Consider the following 19,020-nt stretch of genomic DNA (forward strand, 5'->3'; position numbering starts at 1 on the left):
ACTGGGAAAAAAACCATGTGATTTTAAGTAGGTGGCTAAATGGTAATTTCCACCTGGGACAGAGCTGTGAAATCCTCTCCCACAGAGGATGGATTTAGCAGCACTGATACTGGATTCATACATTAAATGGAGACCCACGGCTGCTTCAGATAGCAGACGGGGATAGTGAATGAATGGGAAGCCCTGGGAGAAGCAGGCAGACTTTACACTCACTGGGGCTATGCCTGGTTGTAGGTGAAGGAATCATGGCCCAAGGTATGGTGCACGAACACGAAGCTATAGATGTCTAAAGAGAATGGTGGTTTGCCCCAAGGCTAGGGTTCTTAACCTTTTTTGTGTGTCATGGTGCTCTCTTTGGCCATTGGGAGTAGTCTATGGACCCCTTCTCAGAATGATGTTTTTAAATGAACAAAATAAAATAGATAGGATTATAAAGGAAACCCATTATACTGAAATACAGTTATTAACATAATATTTTTTAAAATTCACGAGTCCCCAGTTAAGAACCCCTATGTGGGGAATTTCTCTGGCACCTTGCCACAAGGATGTGGGGAACTAAAGATTTTATATCTGACAGCTATAAAGGTCAGGTTCAATCAATTATGCCTTAGGGCTTTCCAAACTTGAGATGCCCTTAATTACTCCAGGACCATCCCAGGGGCAGCTGGTAGCTCAGGGTGAAGAGTGCTAGGCCTAGAATGAAGAAGTCCTGAGATCAAATCTAGCCTTGGATTTGTCATGTTTGCTAGATGTGTAAAAAGTCACACAAATTGTTTTCCTCAATTTCCCCAGTTGTAAAATGGGAATGATAATAAGAGCTAGCTACTCCCAGGGTTGTTGTGAGGATCAAATGAGGTCATCTTTATAAAGTACTTATCACAGTGACTGACATAGAATAGGAGCTATATAAATGTTTCTTCCCTTCCTATTGATGTGAATTCAAAGCACTGCAGTGTAGAATACTGGACTTGGAGGTAGGAAAACCTATATATAAATCTCTGACATATATTATTTGTGTGATCCAGAGGAAGTCAATCTCTCTGAGCCTCAGTTTTTTTTTTCATTTATAATATGAGAGGCATATATATGTATGCATATGTATGTTATGTATGTATGAGGCATGTATGTGTGTGTGTGTGCGAATAGACTTTAAAGTCCCTTCCAGCTCTAAATCTATGATCCTTTGTGAATCTGTATTAGGGCCTTCCCGTTTATGGGCAGCTAAGTGGTGTAGTGGATAGAGTACAGGGCACGGAGACAGGAAGACTCATCTTCCAGAGTTCCAATCTGGCCTCAGATACTTACTACCTGTGTGGCCCCGGGCAAGTCATTTAACCCAGTTTGTCTCAGTTTCCTCATCTGTCAAATGAGCTGGAGAAGGAAGTGGCAAACCACTCTAGTATGTTTGCCAAGATGGGTCCATGGAGAGTCAGACACAACTAAAAAATGACTGAACAACAAAAATATCTATTCATGTCCAGAGTAATACCAACTCTGAGTCCGGGATTGTCCCCAAGGGAAGCAAACCATCTTTGGGTCTCCCACAAAAGAGGGAGCACTGGGGATCTGAAGCTCTATCCAGTTCCATGCTACAAAGAATGTTTCCATAAATATTTTTTTACATGGGTTTGTTTTTTTCTGTCATTGGCTTCTTTGGCATCCTTTTCCATTGCAGTCACAGTCGTTCAAGAACTCATCTCTAGGAGGTGAATAGCCATCCAACTAGTCTTGTTTTCAGTCAATTGCCTCTCCAATCCATTCTCAACAACACAACCAAGTAGTCTTCCTGATACTCTGTCTACTCAGATTACTTCACTGCTCTACTCAAAAATGTTCGATAGTACTTCATGGCCCATTAAATAGATTATACATTCCTGATCCTGGTGATCCAGGCACTCATCAGTATGGATCCAACCTATCTTTTCAGCCATATCTTTTTTTTATATGATCAATTAATTTATTTTTAGTTTTCAACATTCACTTACATAAGATTTTGAGGTTTGAATTTTCTCCCCTCCCAAAGATGTCACGCAATCTGATATAGACTCTGCATATACATTCATATTAAACATTTGCATATTAGCCATGATGTAAAAAAGAATTAGAACTAATGGGAAGAACCATGAGAAAAAAGAAACAAAACAAAACAACAAAAGAAAAGGAGAGCAAATAGTATGCTTTGATCTGCATTCAGACTCCAGAGTTCTTTCTCTGGATATGGATAGTATTTTCCATCTTAAGTCTTTTGGATTTTTCTTAAATCTTTGCATTTCTAAGAAGAGCTAAGTCTATCAAAGTCGGTCATTGAACAATGAAGTTATTACTGTGTACAATGTTCTCCTTAAGCCATGTCTTACATTTTTCTCTCTGCATACTCCACCTGCCAGTTAACCTGGATTATTTGCCATTCCTTGGTCCTATTCCTTCTCTCTCCTGTCTCTATACTGTTGCACATGCCAACTCTACCCCCATTTCTGAAATCTCCATTCCCCTTATCAGTGTCTTTGGAAATAACCTCTCTGTTTTCAAGACACAAATTTGGTGCCCTCTCCTCTAAAGCCCTTCCTTGATTATCTCTTTCTTCCTTTGATGAAAATAATCTTTTCCTCAAATTTCTTATGACATTTTTCCTAACCTCTTTCTTTTTTCCTTATCATAGCCTGCTCTGCATCAGTTATTTGTGTTTTGTTGGAAACATTATGTTGAGTTGGAAAGAGCATTGAGAATCATGATCTCAGACAAAACAAAAGTAAAAACAGTCCTAATTTAAAGAGATGATCAGGGAAACTACAGCAAGTTTCTTTGATAAAGGCCTCATTTCCCAAACAAATAGAGAACTGAGTCAAATTTATAAAAATAAAAAAAATAAGGACCCATTCTTCAGTTGATAAAGGATCAAAGGAATAGGCAGTTTTCAGAAGAAATCAAAGCTATCTATAATCATATGAAAAAATATTCTAAATCACTATTGATTAGAAAAAAGACAAAGCACCTATGATGTACCACTTGAAACCTGTCACAAACCTATCACAGTTGGAGTAGTGAACTGGTCCAACCATTTTGGAGAGCAATCTGGTTCACCATACCCAAAGGGCTATAAAATTGTGCATGCCATTTGATCCAGCAATACTACTACTAGGTGTGTTTTCCAAAGGGATAATAAGAAAAGGACCTATATGTACAAAAATATATATAGCAGCACTTTTGTAGTGGCAAAGAACTGGAAATTGAGCAGATGCTCATCAACTGGGGAATGGATGAACATGTTGTGGCATATGATTGTAATGCTATTGGGCTATAAGAAATGATAAAGGAGGGGGGGTTTCAGAAAAACAAGACCTATATGAATTGCAAAGTGAACTGAGAAGAACCAGGAGATCACTGTGCACAACAGCAATCTTGGAATGGTGATCTACTGTGAAAGACTTGACTACTCTGATCAATACAGTGATCCAAGATAATTTCAAAGGATTTATGATTTTAAAAAAATGCTATCCATCTCCTAAAAGAGAATTGATGAACTCCAAGTGCAAACTGAAGTATAAGTTTCTCAACCCTTCCTTTTCTTTTGACTTTTTTTGTGATACAGCTAATATGGAAATGTTTTGCATGATTTCACATATATAATTCGTATCATTATTTGCCTTCTCAGTGGGTAGAGGTGTGAGGGAGGGAGAGAATCTGGAACTCAATTTAAAAAGAAAAGAATGCTAAAACAATATTAAATGGGGAGGGCAGAAAGAGCATTGGACTTGCAGTCTTGGCTTGAATTACATATTATTTGTGTGATTATGGAAGGAAAAAAGGAAGGAAGAGAGGAAAGAAAGAAGCAAGCCTTTATTAATTATCTACTTTATGCCAGGCATTGTTCTAAGTGCTCTACAACTATTCTCTTATTTATTATTCCCATTTTACAGTTGAGGAAACTGAGGTAGACAGAAGTTAAGTGACTTGCCTTTGGTTACACAGATTATAAATGTCAAATATGTCAAAGCCATATTTGAACTCAAGTCTTCTGTCTCCAAGCCCAATGCTGGATCCACTATATCATCCACTTGCCTCTATGGGAAAGCCAATTAACTTCTTTGATCCTCAATTTCTTAAGCTGTGAGATTTACTACTTTCATTAACTACCTACCTTTCAGGGTTGTTGTGAAAAGTACTTTGTAAAACTTCGGGCAGCTAGGTGGTGCAGTGGGTAAAGCACCAGTGCAGGAGTCAGGAGGACTTGAGTTCAAATCTTACCTCAGACACTTGACACTCACTAGCTATATGACCTTGGGTAAGTCGCTTAACCCCAATTGCCTCATCCTGGGTCATCTCCAGTCATCCTGATGAATATCTGGTTACTGGATTCAGATGGCTCTGGAGGAGAAGTGAGGCTGGTGAAGTGCATAGCCCTCCCTTACTCATAACAAAGTCAAGTGCAAGTCATGTCATCATTTCTCTGATGGCATGGTCTTCTTTGGCAACGAAGGACAAACACACACACTTTGTAAAACTTGAAGTGCTATTTCAATCAATTGTTATTGTTATCATTGTACTCTATACTCATTAAAAGTATAGTTTATGTTGTGTAGCTTTTGCATAAAATGTTTATCGAAATGAAATAAATCTCCAGTTCTTTAAATTGATTCAGCTGTGTGATTAAGATATCCTCACTTCCCTTTCTCATAAAAGTCAAAGTTAGGCTTAACTTACTAGTAACTTGAGCCTTTGTGAAGGGAGGTATAATAAAAACTGATACAGAGAAAACTGAAAATCTGCTGATCACTTGAGATATCCTGGGGAAGGATGCTATATTAATAGAATCATAGAATGCTAGAGCTGGGAAGGACCTTGTCCCAAGCAGTTCCAGCTAATTTAGAGACTTAGAGATTTTCAAAGATGATACAGGTTGATTAGTAAAGCAAGACACATTTATTATCTTTTGCCTCAGAGTTGGTGGCCCCTAATGAGATAGTCAAAGGCACAAGGGCAAGGAAGAAGGGAGTGGGGACAAAGGACACATCTGGAACATGATCACCAGAGAATAGAGGAAGGATGCAGCTGTCTCAGTCAGCAGAGGTGACAGGATGTATCCTCTATCCAGCCAACAGACAAGTATTGGAATATCACCAGACTTTGGACAAGATGATTCTAAGGCTATGACAGGAAGAGGAAAGTGATCGATGAGCCTGGGAGAATCACATACTCTTTTGACCTGGAACTCAGATTAAATCAAACTCTCCTTATTCCTCCCCACTGGGAGTACCTGAATCCCATCCTATACAACAAAGTAATTCAGTGCAATGGAAGAGAGCCATGAATTTCAAAAGAATGGTTGTAGTCTCACATAGGTATGTTTGTTTAATTTCCCACTTTTGAAGTCACAGTCAAGGAACTGCTGATTATCAAGGGTACTTGCATGTTTCCCAGCTTAGAATTCTAAGCACAAAAGGTTCCAGAAGAGGAGCATGGGTAGGGAGAGGTAGGGATGCCAGGCAGGGAGTATGTCCATCTAAAGCAAAAGATAGCCTGCCACAAAGGAAAGTTACTGTAAGCAAAGGTTAACAAATCATTTAGTCCGGTTTCTTCATTTTATCTATGAGGAAACTGAGACCCTCATGGTTTAGTGACTTTGCTAAAATCATACAGTTAATTAATGGAGTCATAGCAAGAACACAGGTTTCCTGCCTTTTGGTCCATCAATCTTTCCATTACACATTAATTCATTTCTTTTTAGCTCTCACACTCAGTAGATTTCTCTCTTCCTTCAAAGTTTTACCATAGCTCAGCCCTCAGCTTGGGAGGGAAATCTTGAAGGTAACTCCATATGTCATTCTTCAATATTGTTATCTGAGATATAACAGCATTTCTAGGTAAATCCCTAGACTGTTTTAAAAATAAATTTTATTTTTTGTTATTTTGTACTTGATAAACAGATTAAAATGAATATCTGCTTATGCAAAGAACTAAAAAAGAGGATTTTATGTGAAACCTGGAATCTCAAACAGCTTGATACTTTTTTTTTTAAAGCATGTGTAAATTCAGCATGTTAATTTTAAAGATGAGATTGTATCCCCCTATGAATCCCCTTCTATTTTTGTCTACCTGTTGTTTTCTTAAGTGTTTGCAATCATAAAATTTTGCAGTTGATTTACTTTCCTAGTTATTTTTTGTTCTTTCAGATATACAAATGTTATCTGAACTCAACCCACTTGCATGGGGGGAAACGTCTCAGAAATTCATTGGGCATCAGGGGCAAACAACCTCGAGATAAGAGAGTTCCTGTGCACAATTAGCACACAAATAATGAATCATTATTTATGTTTCAAAATGTTTATTTGTCACAAATAAAAAATGCTCTCAAGAAAATATGAAAAGGAAAATTCTAACAAATACACAAAGATTTAAGATTTAAAAATGGAACACTCATTAGAAATCATCTAATAAAGCCCCTTCATTTTGCAGATGAAGAAACCAAGGACCATGGAGGTGAAGAGACTTGCCTAAAATGAAATAGCTAATAAATAACAGGGGCAGAATTCAAATCCAACTCCTCAGATTTCAAATTTAGGATACTTTCCCCTATGCCACCTTGTATTGATGGCATAGGATCTTAAAATAAATTTTGACCATGACTAGGAACTCAAGTGAACTTGATGACACCACAACCACCACCAAGTGGGGTATATAGTTAGGGATTTTATCTCTGTAGGGATGGTAAATTCATTAGACTCATAATTAAAATACTTATTAAGGAAAACATTTTAATGGTTTTAATTTATTTTAAGATAACATTTTATTGGTCTCTTTTGTTTTCATATCCCAGCTATTTCTGGTTATTTCCCTTCTTTCACCAAACCAATAAGTCCTTCCTTATGACAAAGAAAAAGAGTCAAGCAAATACAAGACTAGATGACCCTGTCTGACAGTCTATGCAGCATTGCATATCCATACTCCCTCATGTCTTTACCAAAGGGAAGTATGTTTCTTCCCCTCTTATCTCTTGCCAAAATTGGTTTCAATGTAAAGTTTTTGTCTGGGAGAAAGATTTAAGGATCAAAAGGAATTGTGGTTTTGAGAATATCCTGAAAAACTAGTAGACTTTTGATGGAAGAGACACTGTTTTTGCTCCAACTTCTCAGAGAGAGGTGACTAACCACACATGCCCCCACCCCTCCCAAAGCTCAGATTTAAAATGGTTGTTTTCCTAACTATAGCCATTTCACTAATGGTACTGAACATGGTTGCTTTTTCGTTCTTATTAATAAAATGACTAATCTTGAATGGTTCAGAAAAACAGATATATGCATATGAGATATATGTATACATATGCATGCTAATATACATATTTGTTGTATGTGTGTGTAGATAGATCGAAAATATTGTATTTGCTGGCTTCTGGCTCAGGCACTTTCCAGAAGCAGATGAAATAACCAGAACTGCAAAGGCATAATAAATGAAGACAGCAATGGTTAATTTTCAGCATCAATTATTCTTATGAAGTTAAGACTTTGAAATACCAGGTTCACTATCATACCTTACTACGTGCCTCATCCTTAGTCTTTCATTCAGGAGCTTATTTTATTTACTTTTCATTTTTCCCTTCAGGAATAGCCAAAATTTGAATTACTGATGAGTGGTTTTATGTGGAAAGTGAATTTCCTAGGGGTTTATATCATGGATGAGAAATAGAGGAATCTTTAGAGAATAATTGGCGATGACCTCTTTATACTCATAGATTGAATATTTCTGGTGAAATTGATGTTATACTCTTGTCTCAATGTGGTATAGTGGAAACATGCACTAATTCTGGAGTATGAGGTTGAAACCTTGCCACTGCCGCTCACTTGGTAACCTTGGGCAGACAACGAGTATCTCAGATTCCTCGTGTGTAAAATGAGGGAGTTAGACTAGCAGAGCTCTGAAGTCATTCAGTGCTATAAATCTGTGATCCTCTTCTGTTTCACCAAGTTTGATCTGTGAGAGATTAATCTTTCAATAAGAACAGAGCACAGTGATTCCAAGCAGGGGATAAGGCTGCTCGCATTCTGATTGGATTTGGATTTTGTGGTATTTATACCTGTTCCAGAAATTGTTCTGACAGGATGAATATGTATGTGAGGATAAGAAGATCCCTTAAATCAGAAAAAATTTCCTAGTAATTTGAGCTGTTGAAAATTGGAATGGGCTATCACTTGAGGTATGTGGGTTCTTTCTTGCGTGGAGGTGGAGTAGGACAAGCTAAATTTGGGCTGGAGTGTAGTATATATGAAGAGAAAGAGTAGCAAATAAGTCTGGGAGGATAGCTTGGAACCAGTAAGCCACTTTTCCTAATGATCAGTATGTATATATGTATATGTATGCATATATGAATGAATGAATGTTTGAATGTGTGTATGCAGGGACAGCTAGATGGCATAGTAGATAGAGTGCCAGGCTTGGAGTTAGGAAGATTCGTCTTCCTGAGTTCAAATGGGGCCTCAGACACTTCCTACTGTGTGACCCTGGGCAAGTCACTTAACCCTGTTTGCCTCAGTTTCTTCATCTGTCAAATGAGCTGGAGAAAGAAATGGAAAACCACTCTAGTATCTTTGCTGATAAAACTCCAAATGGAGTCACAAAGAGTTGGACACAACTGAAACAACTAACAATAACAACATATGTGTACACACATATATGTATGTACACTATCCTCCCCCCCACCCAAACATTAATAACAAGCATTTTTTTTCTTTCCTTCTAACTTCTCTTCTAATAGCAAAGCAAGAAAAAGGAAAAGAAAACCCTAATAACAAATATAAAGTCAATCGACTGGTTTATATTAAAGGAAGTTCTCTCTTCTGGAAAACGATATAGCCAAAGCAAAGCAATTCTCATTTGATGTTCTCATTAGAGTCAGAATATGACTTCTTGAAATGAGAAGAGGCAAATGGGCTGACCTGTTGTTTTATTTCAGTCCTGATTTATTCTTTTTTTTTCCCCTTTGTACAGTTGATGGACTGGATAAGGCTTCCATTGCAAACTCAGATGGACCCACTACAGGTTCCCAGACACCTCCTTTCAAGAGAAAGGGTAAACTTTCCTCTATAGGCAAGATCTTTAAACCTTGGAAATGGAGAAAAAAGAAGACCAGTGATAAATTTAGAGAGACCTCAGCAGGTATGAGTTTTATAACTTCAGTAGACGAAAATTAAAAGAACTGTAAATTTTTGAAAATTGTGTGAAGCAAGGCCTTGTCAAATAGGTGAGAAGCATAATTGGATCCTTTGTTAATGGGATGATTGAGAGGGAATTCTCTCAGGATTCTGATTCTACGCTCTTTTCCTCATTTTGTGTTTATAGTATATTCTGTTTTGTAAATACATACTTTCAGGTTTGTGTAGAGAACTGTTTGTATCTGAGAAGAGAGAGAAGCGGTGGACAACAGGGATGATGTCAAGACTGCTACCATCCGTTACATGAGCAGTATCTGGTGGTGATATTGCCCAAGTTAAATTTTGAAATGGGAAAGAAAAATATGTTCACTTGTTGCATGCAAATCTAATGTGGGTATATATGAAAGAAACTGTATATATGAAAGAAATATGCTTTAATAGTTAGTAAACTGCTATCTCACAACTGCTATAAATTGAGGCATCAATTAACATGGATTCTACATGGTGTTAAGAACCAACTGTTGACTAAGTCTGTAGTTGGGAATCCTTTATTTGGTGAGTTGTGAAATAAATCCCTATTACATGCCAGATGCTATCTTAAATGCTGGAATATAGAGCCAAAAAGTAAAACAGAACCTCCTCACTGACACAGAGAGGGGATAGCAAGAGAAGGACAGACCACAGGGGTTTCCATATCCTGGGAAGCAAGGAATATATGATGATCCCTGAGAGAACAATGTCCTGAAAACCCAAGGAGGAAAAAGTGTTCAAGAGGAGGCAGGCAGGCAGGTAGGAAGCAAGTTATTAAATTCCTATTATATGCCAGGCAGGGTAAACAGTGTCAAAACTGAAATGGTCAAGGCTGAGGATTGAGACCAGGGATTTAGCAATTGACATATTACTGGAATTATGAAAAGTAGTTTCACTAAGTGGTAAGACTGGAAGCTCTGAACCATGTAGTCCGTGCCTTCGATATAACTGGTGATACTGGCAGTCGTCAATGATTCCATCAGAGCTTTAAATGCTTTTATATTTAATTTTATATATTCTGACAACATCCTCATGAGTTAAGGAAAAGAAGTCCCCTTTTCTCCATTCTGCCATAACCAAGATCCTTTATACAACAATTGATTCTGAAAAAAAAGGTCACTTTCACAGCTCAGTATCAGATTAAAACATATAGAAATAAGTATCAGTCCCATCACACCTCTTAACTTTCCACAAAATAGGTGAAGCCTTTGTCACATGATTTGACTGTGAGTAGCTTTGTACTTATTTTTCTATATGTCCAACAGCTTGCCTGACTGTGAGTAGTACAACCTACTACTTTGAGTGAGTGTTCAGGGCTTAAAAGAACATATCTCGGGAGAGACCAGGGAATTGAGCTGTCTTTTAGGTCCACAGCTGCGGAACAAAAAACAGACACCATGTCCAGTTAAGGTGAAAAGGATAGAGGGCAAAGAGGAAGGCACCCTGGGGAAACCCTCAGACTCTGAGGCATTTGCAGCTGTATAAATAATCATAATAAAAAAAATTAACATTTAAGGAGAGGGATTACTCTAGGAAAACATTAAAACAACAAATCTATTGGACTTTATTTTTTCTAGTGGCAAGTTGTTCCCTTGTATAGAAGGCAACATGGTGCAGCCAGTAGGTTCAGTGCAGACAAACTGGGAGAAAGAAGGATTGGTAATTTCTATATATACACCTTTTCTCTTCAGCTCTTTCCTGGCATCTTTGCTGCCTTCTCTCTTATAATAATAATCATATTTATGTAGCATTTTAAGATTCACAAAGTGCTTTCTTCACTGTATACCCATGCATTATGGCAATGCAAGTAGTATGATTCCTATTGTACATACGAAGAAAGTGAGGCTCGGAGAGATTAAATGATTTGCCTGTGGTCCTTGATCATCTCTTAACCAGTCTCTTTTTCCTTCTCTTTTCTGGCCACTTATTTAAGCCACATTTCCATGACTACTGCTGTTCAAGGAAAAACTGATATTCTGTGCACTGTGAAATCTGCTACATATTGAACCAGAGTGGGCAAGCTAACCAAAGGGAACCATCCAGCAATCCATTTATTCCTTTTTTTCTTTCACTGGAGAGTTTTATGGGAATGGAATAGGGAGGGAGTAAATACTGCATATACTATGTGCCAGAAACTGTAAAAAGCACTTTTTTATAAATGATCCTCACAACAGCCCTGTGACATAGGTAGTTATTATTATTCATTTTATGATTGAGGAAACGGAAGCAGACTGAGGTTGTGACTTGTCTAACAGCTGTTAAATGTCAGTGACTGGATTTGAATCCAGATCTTTACGACTCCTGACCCAGTTCTCTGTCCCACTGCACCACTAGCTGCCTCATCTGCCTTATAAAAGCTGCATCAGAATGGTTTTTCTGAATGTTACTCACCTAGTTTCAGAATGCCACTAAATTAAGTTAAGAATTTAGAGAGGATAATTAAATGTTGCATTTTTTAAAATAAAATTTGTTTTTGCTTCAGAATTACTCCCAAACATGTTTGTGTACATTTTATATCATACTTCTCTGTCTCCATTTTTCCAGACCCGCTTAAGAAGCTACTAATATTGTATATGTTACAAACGTCCTATTACTCAATGGTTCCATTGTATGTATTTAACTTTTAAACTATTAGTGGGTGTTGCAGATTGTGCTAGTTAAATGTAAAACGAAAACTACATTCAGACGTGCTTGTCAGATTCATGGGGACTTGACAATGAATGAGAAGAAAATCTTTTAAGCTTTTTAGGGTCATAGATTCATAACTGGCAGGTACCCTAGATACCATCTAGCACAACCACCTCATTGTGTACGCAAAGGAACTGAGACCCAAGGAAGTAGCATCAGATGGGGGCTTTCACTCAGCGCCTTCTACTACAAAGCCAGTGCTCTCTCCATGGTGCCATAATTATTATTAAGCACCTGTTATGTGCCTAGCACTTTACAAATATAATATCATTGGATCTTCACATACCACCATGTGAGGCAGGTGCTATTTTCTCTACTTTGTGGTTAAACAAACTGAGACAGAAGTTAAGTGATTTGCCCAGGGTCACACAACTATTAAGTGTCTAAGGTCATATTTGACACTTGGGTCTTCTTGAGGTTAGGCCCAGAGCTCTATCCACTGTGCCTCTGTAAAGAGAGATTAAATTAAACGCATGATATTACCCACACAGGGCAGCTAGGTGGCTCAGTGGATAAAGTGCCAGACCTGTAGTTCAAATCTGACCTCAGACATTTACCATCTGCGTGACCCTGGGCAAGTCGCTTAACCCTGTTTGCCTCAGTTTCCTCATCTGTCAAATGAGCTGGAGAAGGAAATGGAAAACCACTCCGGCATCTTTGCCAAGAAAACCCCAGTTGGGGTCATGAAGAGTTGGACATGACTAAAATGATGGAATAACGACAAATCTCCCATACAGATTGTAAACAAGTGTTTGTGCAGACAGCTACTTGTCTGGGACCTTGGTTTCATTACATGTAGCCTTGTATCGCATGATGTTGGAGGAAAGGCTCAGAGAGTCTGTGAAGTCACCATATGACTAAGAGTGTGTAAATATTTTTATTTATGTTAATTCAGATGTTGACGTGCTGTACATCCATCTGTTAGAAGCTTCATTTCATCCAGTGTGTTTTTAATGATTAAAAATTAGCTCCCATTTACTAACCTTCTTACAAAACAGTTCATCTCAAAAGCTGTTGCCAGCCCTGTGGTTTCTGAGAGCTCACATAACTTCACTACACACCATCCTTCGGCAAAGGAGCAGGAAATCCAGGAAGGAATTGAACACTGCCGCTTCAACATTTTTGTTATGACTTCCTTTCTTACATCCAAACTCAGGGGCTTGATTTAGATGCGCAAACAAGACAAAGGTCAGCAAGCCACCTCCCCTATTTCAGAGCTGGATAGAACTCTCTCATTTGGTTCTTATTTTCATGGGGGAGGAGAGGCAGGTGTTGTAGTGTACTGCCCTCCTCACGAATACACTTGAAGCTTAAAAGAAAGTAATCTTGTGAACTGGTTGGGTTCCAAAAGTTCATTTGAAGTCAGTTGTTTCCTACTCATGCTTTCCCCGTGGAGACCGTGTTATAAATGGTGGCCAAGTTTCCAGGCCAGACAAGAAAAGTCTTTTAATCCAAAATGTGGCTGAATTTGCTTGCTCTGTGAGAAATTCCTTTTCTCCTATTATTAGTGATAATTTCTAGATATTATACATTAGATATTATCAGTGACCAAATAGTTGTTAATAGTTTACAATTATTTTTTTCTCAGGTATTTGTTCATATTGTCTGACCACTTATCTGTTAGGGAATTCTTTTTGGCTTCATACAGTTCAATTCAAGAAGGCAAATTTTCTTTAAGTTTTATTGATTTTCTTTTTAAATTTCATTCTCCAATACTACTGCTGAGTAGAAGCATACCTTGAAATGAAATACAGCTAAACAAAGCAAACTTGACACTGATTGCATCTGACAGAATGAATCTCATTCCCAACCATTTGTCTGCTGAGAAGCAGGAAGTATGATGGCCCCTCAGTCCTCTGGAGACAAGTCTGGTCAGTACGATGATCCGAGTTCTGATAACGTTTAGTGTTGTTGGTTTGTAATGCTATATAGTCACTATGTCAATAGATCTTTTGGTTCTGTTTAGTTCACTCTACGTCACTTCATATCGTCATTCAAACAGCATTTATTGTGCTGTACTATGTATACGGTACCATGTATAAAGCAGTAAGCTGGGTGCTAAGGATTCAAAGGCAAAAAATGAAACATCCTTGTCCTTAAGGACCTTACAGTCTAATAAAGGATGACAATGTATTCATATGTGTGTACACGTGTGTATGTGTGTGATTTTATATGAGTATATATGTGTGTGTGTATGTATATATGTATATATACATATATACATATATACACACACACACACACACACACAGACATACACACACATACACAAAACATTGTGGGGAAGGTATTGGCATCTGGAGGGATCAAGAAAGGCTTCATGAAAAAAGTGGCCGAGCTGAAGGTAGGATTTAAAGGCATGTTTTCTAAGTGTCAGAAGTAGGGAGAACCTCTGCTTAAGACACAGAGACAAGAAATGGAGGGCCACATGTAAGAAATAAGTCCAGCCTGCCTGGACTATAGCGTGGACAAAGCAGTGAGTGAGTGAGAAGTTGAGAGTGATACCAAGATTATGTGCGTGTTCATCTTTTGTTGCCGAAGAAGACCATGCCATGAGAGAAATAATGACATGACTTGCACTTGACTTTGTTTTGAGTGAGGGAGGGCTGTGCAGGTCACCAGCCTCACTTCTCCTCCGGAGCCATCTGAATCCAGTGACCACATATTCATCAGGATGACTGGAGATGACCCAGGATGAGGCAATTGGAGTTAAGTGACTTGCCCAAGGTTACACAACTATTGAGTATCAAGTGTCTGAGGTGAGATTTGAAGTCAGGTCCCCCTGACTCCTGCACTGGTGCTCTATCCACTGCACTACCTAGCTGCCTTTTACCAAGATTAGAAACTTGTAATAAAAGATATTAGAAAGACGCTGGTCCCCTCAAAAGAAATAGGGAAACTTGAAAAGAATGAGGGAATGGATTTAGGGAAAAGATAATGAGTTCTGTTTTGGACATGTTGAGTGTGTGATGTCCTGTAGAACATCCAGTTGGAAATGGCAATTTGTGATGAGTGACTGAAATTTGAAAGAGATACTGCAGCTGGTTATCTGGATCTTCAAGTCATCAGCCCATTCATATCATGACACATGACACATTATAAATTTAGGTATTCATAATTTGATCTTGCCATTTCTCTTTAAACCTAAGTTGAGTAGGGAGCTGAAGGACCTACCTTAAACTATGTCAAGGGTTGAAAATTGGCATTAAATAAGACAGAAGTAAGTTCACATGTGATGAATATAAACAGCTAGGTAGGGAGGGGAAGTAGTTTACCTTGTTCTGTAGTGAAGGACCAGGACTAGCTATGTAAGAATGGCAAATAACTGTTAATAATTGACATAGGGCTTTAAGGTTGGCAAAGCATTTTACATACATTTGTTTCACATACATTGGGAGGCTTGAGCCTCACAACAACTCTTAAAGGTAAATGCTATTGATACTTCTATTCAAATTTTACAGAAAAGGAAGCTCATCTTGAGAGATGTGAGAGACTTCCCCTAGCTAGTAAGCCTCTGAAGTGGGATTCAAATACAAGTATTCCTGACGATTCATTATACCACGCTGTTGCAATAACTCAATTACCATTTGAATAAATGGACAAAATGGTCAAACTGATTATACAGTATTCTACAGGGGAAAAAAACAATATAAAAGGGGAAATGAGTTTGTTTTATTGGATGCAGCCAGTTCCCAGGGAGCTTTTTAAAAACTGAATTGAGTCCAGCCAAGTCAATGTGTGAGATTTACGTGGGTGTGAGAGATGGTAAGCTCACTTATCCTGCTGTTTATTATAAGAGTGATGATAGCACTAAAAACTGATTGCTTGTCAATTTCCAAGAAGGGACATCAAATCCAGTAAAAGAGTATACACTCCTCCTTGCATTTTCTCACATTGTGTTGTATTTTATTTTTAATTCACTCAGTATCATGTGGGTAGATAGTAAACAAACAAAAAAAGCCCTGTTTTACCTTTCCCTTGAAGGGATATTTATCCATTATCTAAATAAATTGTCCTGTTTTTTTCCTCTTTGTTTACCATGTTTTGAGTGAACAGTTTTGTAAAGATTAATACACAAGGAAATTAGCTTTCAATCAAAAACCTAAAGAGCCAACCGGGCACATTACTGGGCAGCTAACAATATTTAGAAATATAGAATGTTGGAGATGGAAATGACTTCTGAGTTTCAAAGGTTGTATACTCCAATCTCCTTGTTTTGCAGATGAGAAATTAAAAATCCTGTGAAATAAAAGGACTTCCTCAAGGGGAAATACAAATACACAGATAGGTGATGGAACTACATTTTCAGACTCAAAATCTGGTGTTTATTCCACATACCACACTGCCTCCAGTTAGAATTAAGAAGTGTCAGGGCCCAGAATTCCCAAAGGGATATAATCTCAAAGAAGAATGGGGACTATTATTTTGATAATTTTGAAGGAACTATAAATTCTTCTCTGTGGGCAGTACCTCCATAGACACAGATAAATTGCCATGGCTACAAAATTGTATAACCTCATGACCAACTTTATGAAGGATCTATGATTTGTTGCCAGATTTATGTTGAATACTCTTCCAGCTTGGTAAAATGTTCCAGAATTTGTGCTCTGTTGGTATAATCTCAATGAAGGATAAGCAGAGCATCACTCAAGCAAATAGTTTTCTATTAAGTGCTAGATGGCACAGTGCATAGAGTGCTGGACCTGGAGTCAGGAAGTTCAAATCTAGCCTCAGGCACTTACCAGCTGTATGACCCTTAACCCTGTTTGCCAGTTTCCTCACCTGTCAAATGATCTGGGGAAGGAAATGGCAAACTACTCGACTCTCTTTGCTAAGAAAATGCCAAATGGGGTCACAAAGACTGAAGAACAACAAAATACTAATATGTACCAAGGACTGTACTAGTCTCTGGGGATAAAAAGACAAAAAATGAAATAGCCTCTGTTCTCAAGGAATTAATATTATTTAGGGGTGGAGATGGTGGAGATAAAATATGTATACCTTTAAGTTATGTTAATTATACATGATAATTTTGGTAAGTTATATTAAGTTATATATGGTAATTTTGGTAGTAGTGGGAAAATACTAGCAGCTCAGGGGCATCAGGAAAGGCCTTCTGTAAAAGGGGGCATTTAGCTTAACTTTGAAGGAAATGAGGGTTTCTGAGAGGCAGAGGTGAGGAGAGAGAGTTTATCATATATAAAAGAGTTTTACAAGTTCACAGAAATAGTAGAAAAAATTTGGTATGTGAGGAGGAGACAGACCAGTTTAGCTGAACCATCAAGTACTTATGATAATAATAATAATAAAGTCCTTATAATAAGAATACTGTATTAATAAAGCTCTAAAAGTTGGAGTCAGATTTTAAAAGGCTTTAAGTGCTATATAGAAGAGTTTTTAGTTTATCTTAGATATAACAGGGAGCCACTGGAGTTTATCGAGAAGGTGAATGACAGCTAAGACTAGTACTTTAGGAAATATCACTTTGACAACTGTGTGGAAGATAGATTAGAAAGAGGAGAGACCTAAGGCAAGGAAACTAATTGAGAAGCTATTAGAACAGTCTAGTTCAGTGGTTTCTAAATTGGGGGGAGGGCTGGGAAGGAGGCATATGGCATGACCCCAAGGAATACTTGTTTAAATCAGAGGGTCAGAGAGTGGGAACACAGATTGCATCTCATCCTCCCAGGAGCTCTACATCATGGAGCTTGTCTCCTACACAACCATACCACTCCCTTCAATCATTATGGCCCCAGACTCCCCAGTCTTCCCCTTCCCACAACTGGCCTCCTATGGCTGTGAAAGTTCCCAACCTTTTTCCTTTCTCCAGTAGACATTGTGACAAGCACACACATGCTATATCACCTGTTAAGATAAAAGTTTCTCACTGAGCCTTTCCTCCCTCCTCCCCAGAACGCTTTATGGTTGCTTACTACTCCACTCTGAACTGCTGAGTAAGAGCCTACTTTCCTTACACACATTTAACTCTTGGTAGGATAGAGTGAACTGTGTAACATGAACAGGCTTGGGTGGGTTATGATCTGCATAGCAGATCTTATTACATTATCCTTTCCCAGCCCTATTCCAAATTTCCCTATTTCTTGCGAGGGCATCCCCATCATTTTAGTCACCCAGTTTCACAATTTTGATTTGTGTCCCCAGCACGTGGCATATGTAATAAACAATTGATTTCTGGTTAACTGACTGAATTCTTATTCTTGCACCATATAGCCGATCAGTGACCAAATACTGTGATTACTCATTGGTGGTGTCTCTCATATCTCTCTCTTTCTATGCAAACATCCTCAGAATGTTTCTTCCCTGCCTCAAATCTGTCTCCTATCCAATCTATCCTCTACATAGCTGCCAAAGTGATTTTCCCTAAAGCACAAATCTGACCATATCACTTTCCTGTTCAATAAACGCTAGTGACTCCTTAATGCTTCTAGGATCAAGTATTAATTCATCATTATCTCATCCATTTAAAATTCATTTTTTGCATAATTTTTACAATCTATCGACTTTTTAAGGTTTTCCATACTGTCTTTTTTTTAGTACATTATACAAGTTATTTAAAAATAAATATTTTGAGGGATCCCTCAATTTTTTTTAACTGATAAAAGTGTAATTAAAGTTTGGAAAACTCTGAATTAGGTGAGTGGCAATGAGAGTTTGAGTTAGGGTTGTGTCTGTGTGAGGGGAGAGAGAAATAAGTCAGAAGGATGTTAGGAGAATAGATTTGACAGGATTTAGAACATGATACAGACATGTGAGGTGAGGAAAGGTGAACATCTGAAGGATTATTGCAAAGTTCCAAACCTGGGTAACCAGAAGGATGATAGTGCACCCTTGACAGAGAGATTGAGTGGTTCTGAATATGTAGAGAGAAGAGAGCCCAAAATAGAGCCTTGATTCATACCCACAGTTAAAGGGCAGCAAAGTTTAAAAAAAAAAAAGCAGACTTACAGGTTGGAAGAGAACAGGGTCATGAAAACCCAAACAGGAAGGAGTATCTAGGAAGTTGGGGGTGGTCATCAGTTTCAAATGCAGCAGAGAGGTCAAAGATCAGGACTGAGAAAAAGTCGTTCAAATGAGCAATTAAAAACCCTTGGTAACTTTGGAGAGAGTAGTTTCAGGTGAATGATGTTGTCTAAAGCTA

The 19,020-nt window shown here is 38.1% G+C and overlaps 1 protein-coding gene across 8 annotated transcripts in view; it reads left to right on the forward strand.

Moving 5' to 3' along the window:
• The window catches only part of PHACTR2 (phosphatase and actin regulator 2), a 362,779-nt gene that overhangs the window by 246,088 nt on the left and 97,671 nt on the right, over positions 1–19,020 (forward strand). For all 8 annotated transcript variants that reach the window (XM_072643498.1, XM_072643501.1, XM_072643502.1 and 5 more), the window contains exon 2: positions 8,980–9,147. In XM_072643498.1, coding sequence (XP_072499599.1) covers positions 8,980–9,147 — 168 coding nt within the window. The remainder of the gene's footprint in view (positions 1–8,979; positions 9,148–19,020) is intronic.

The sequence above is a fragment of the Notamacropus eugenii genome, chromosome 2, assembly GCF_028372415.1.
Source record: "Notamacropus eugenii isolate mMacEug1 chromosome 2, mMacEug1.pri_v2, whole genome shotgun sequence".
Taxonomy (NCBI): Eukaryota; Metazoa; Chordata; class Mammalia; order Diprotodontia; family Macropodidae; genus Notamacropus; species Notamacropus eugenii.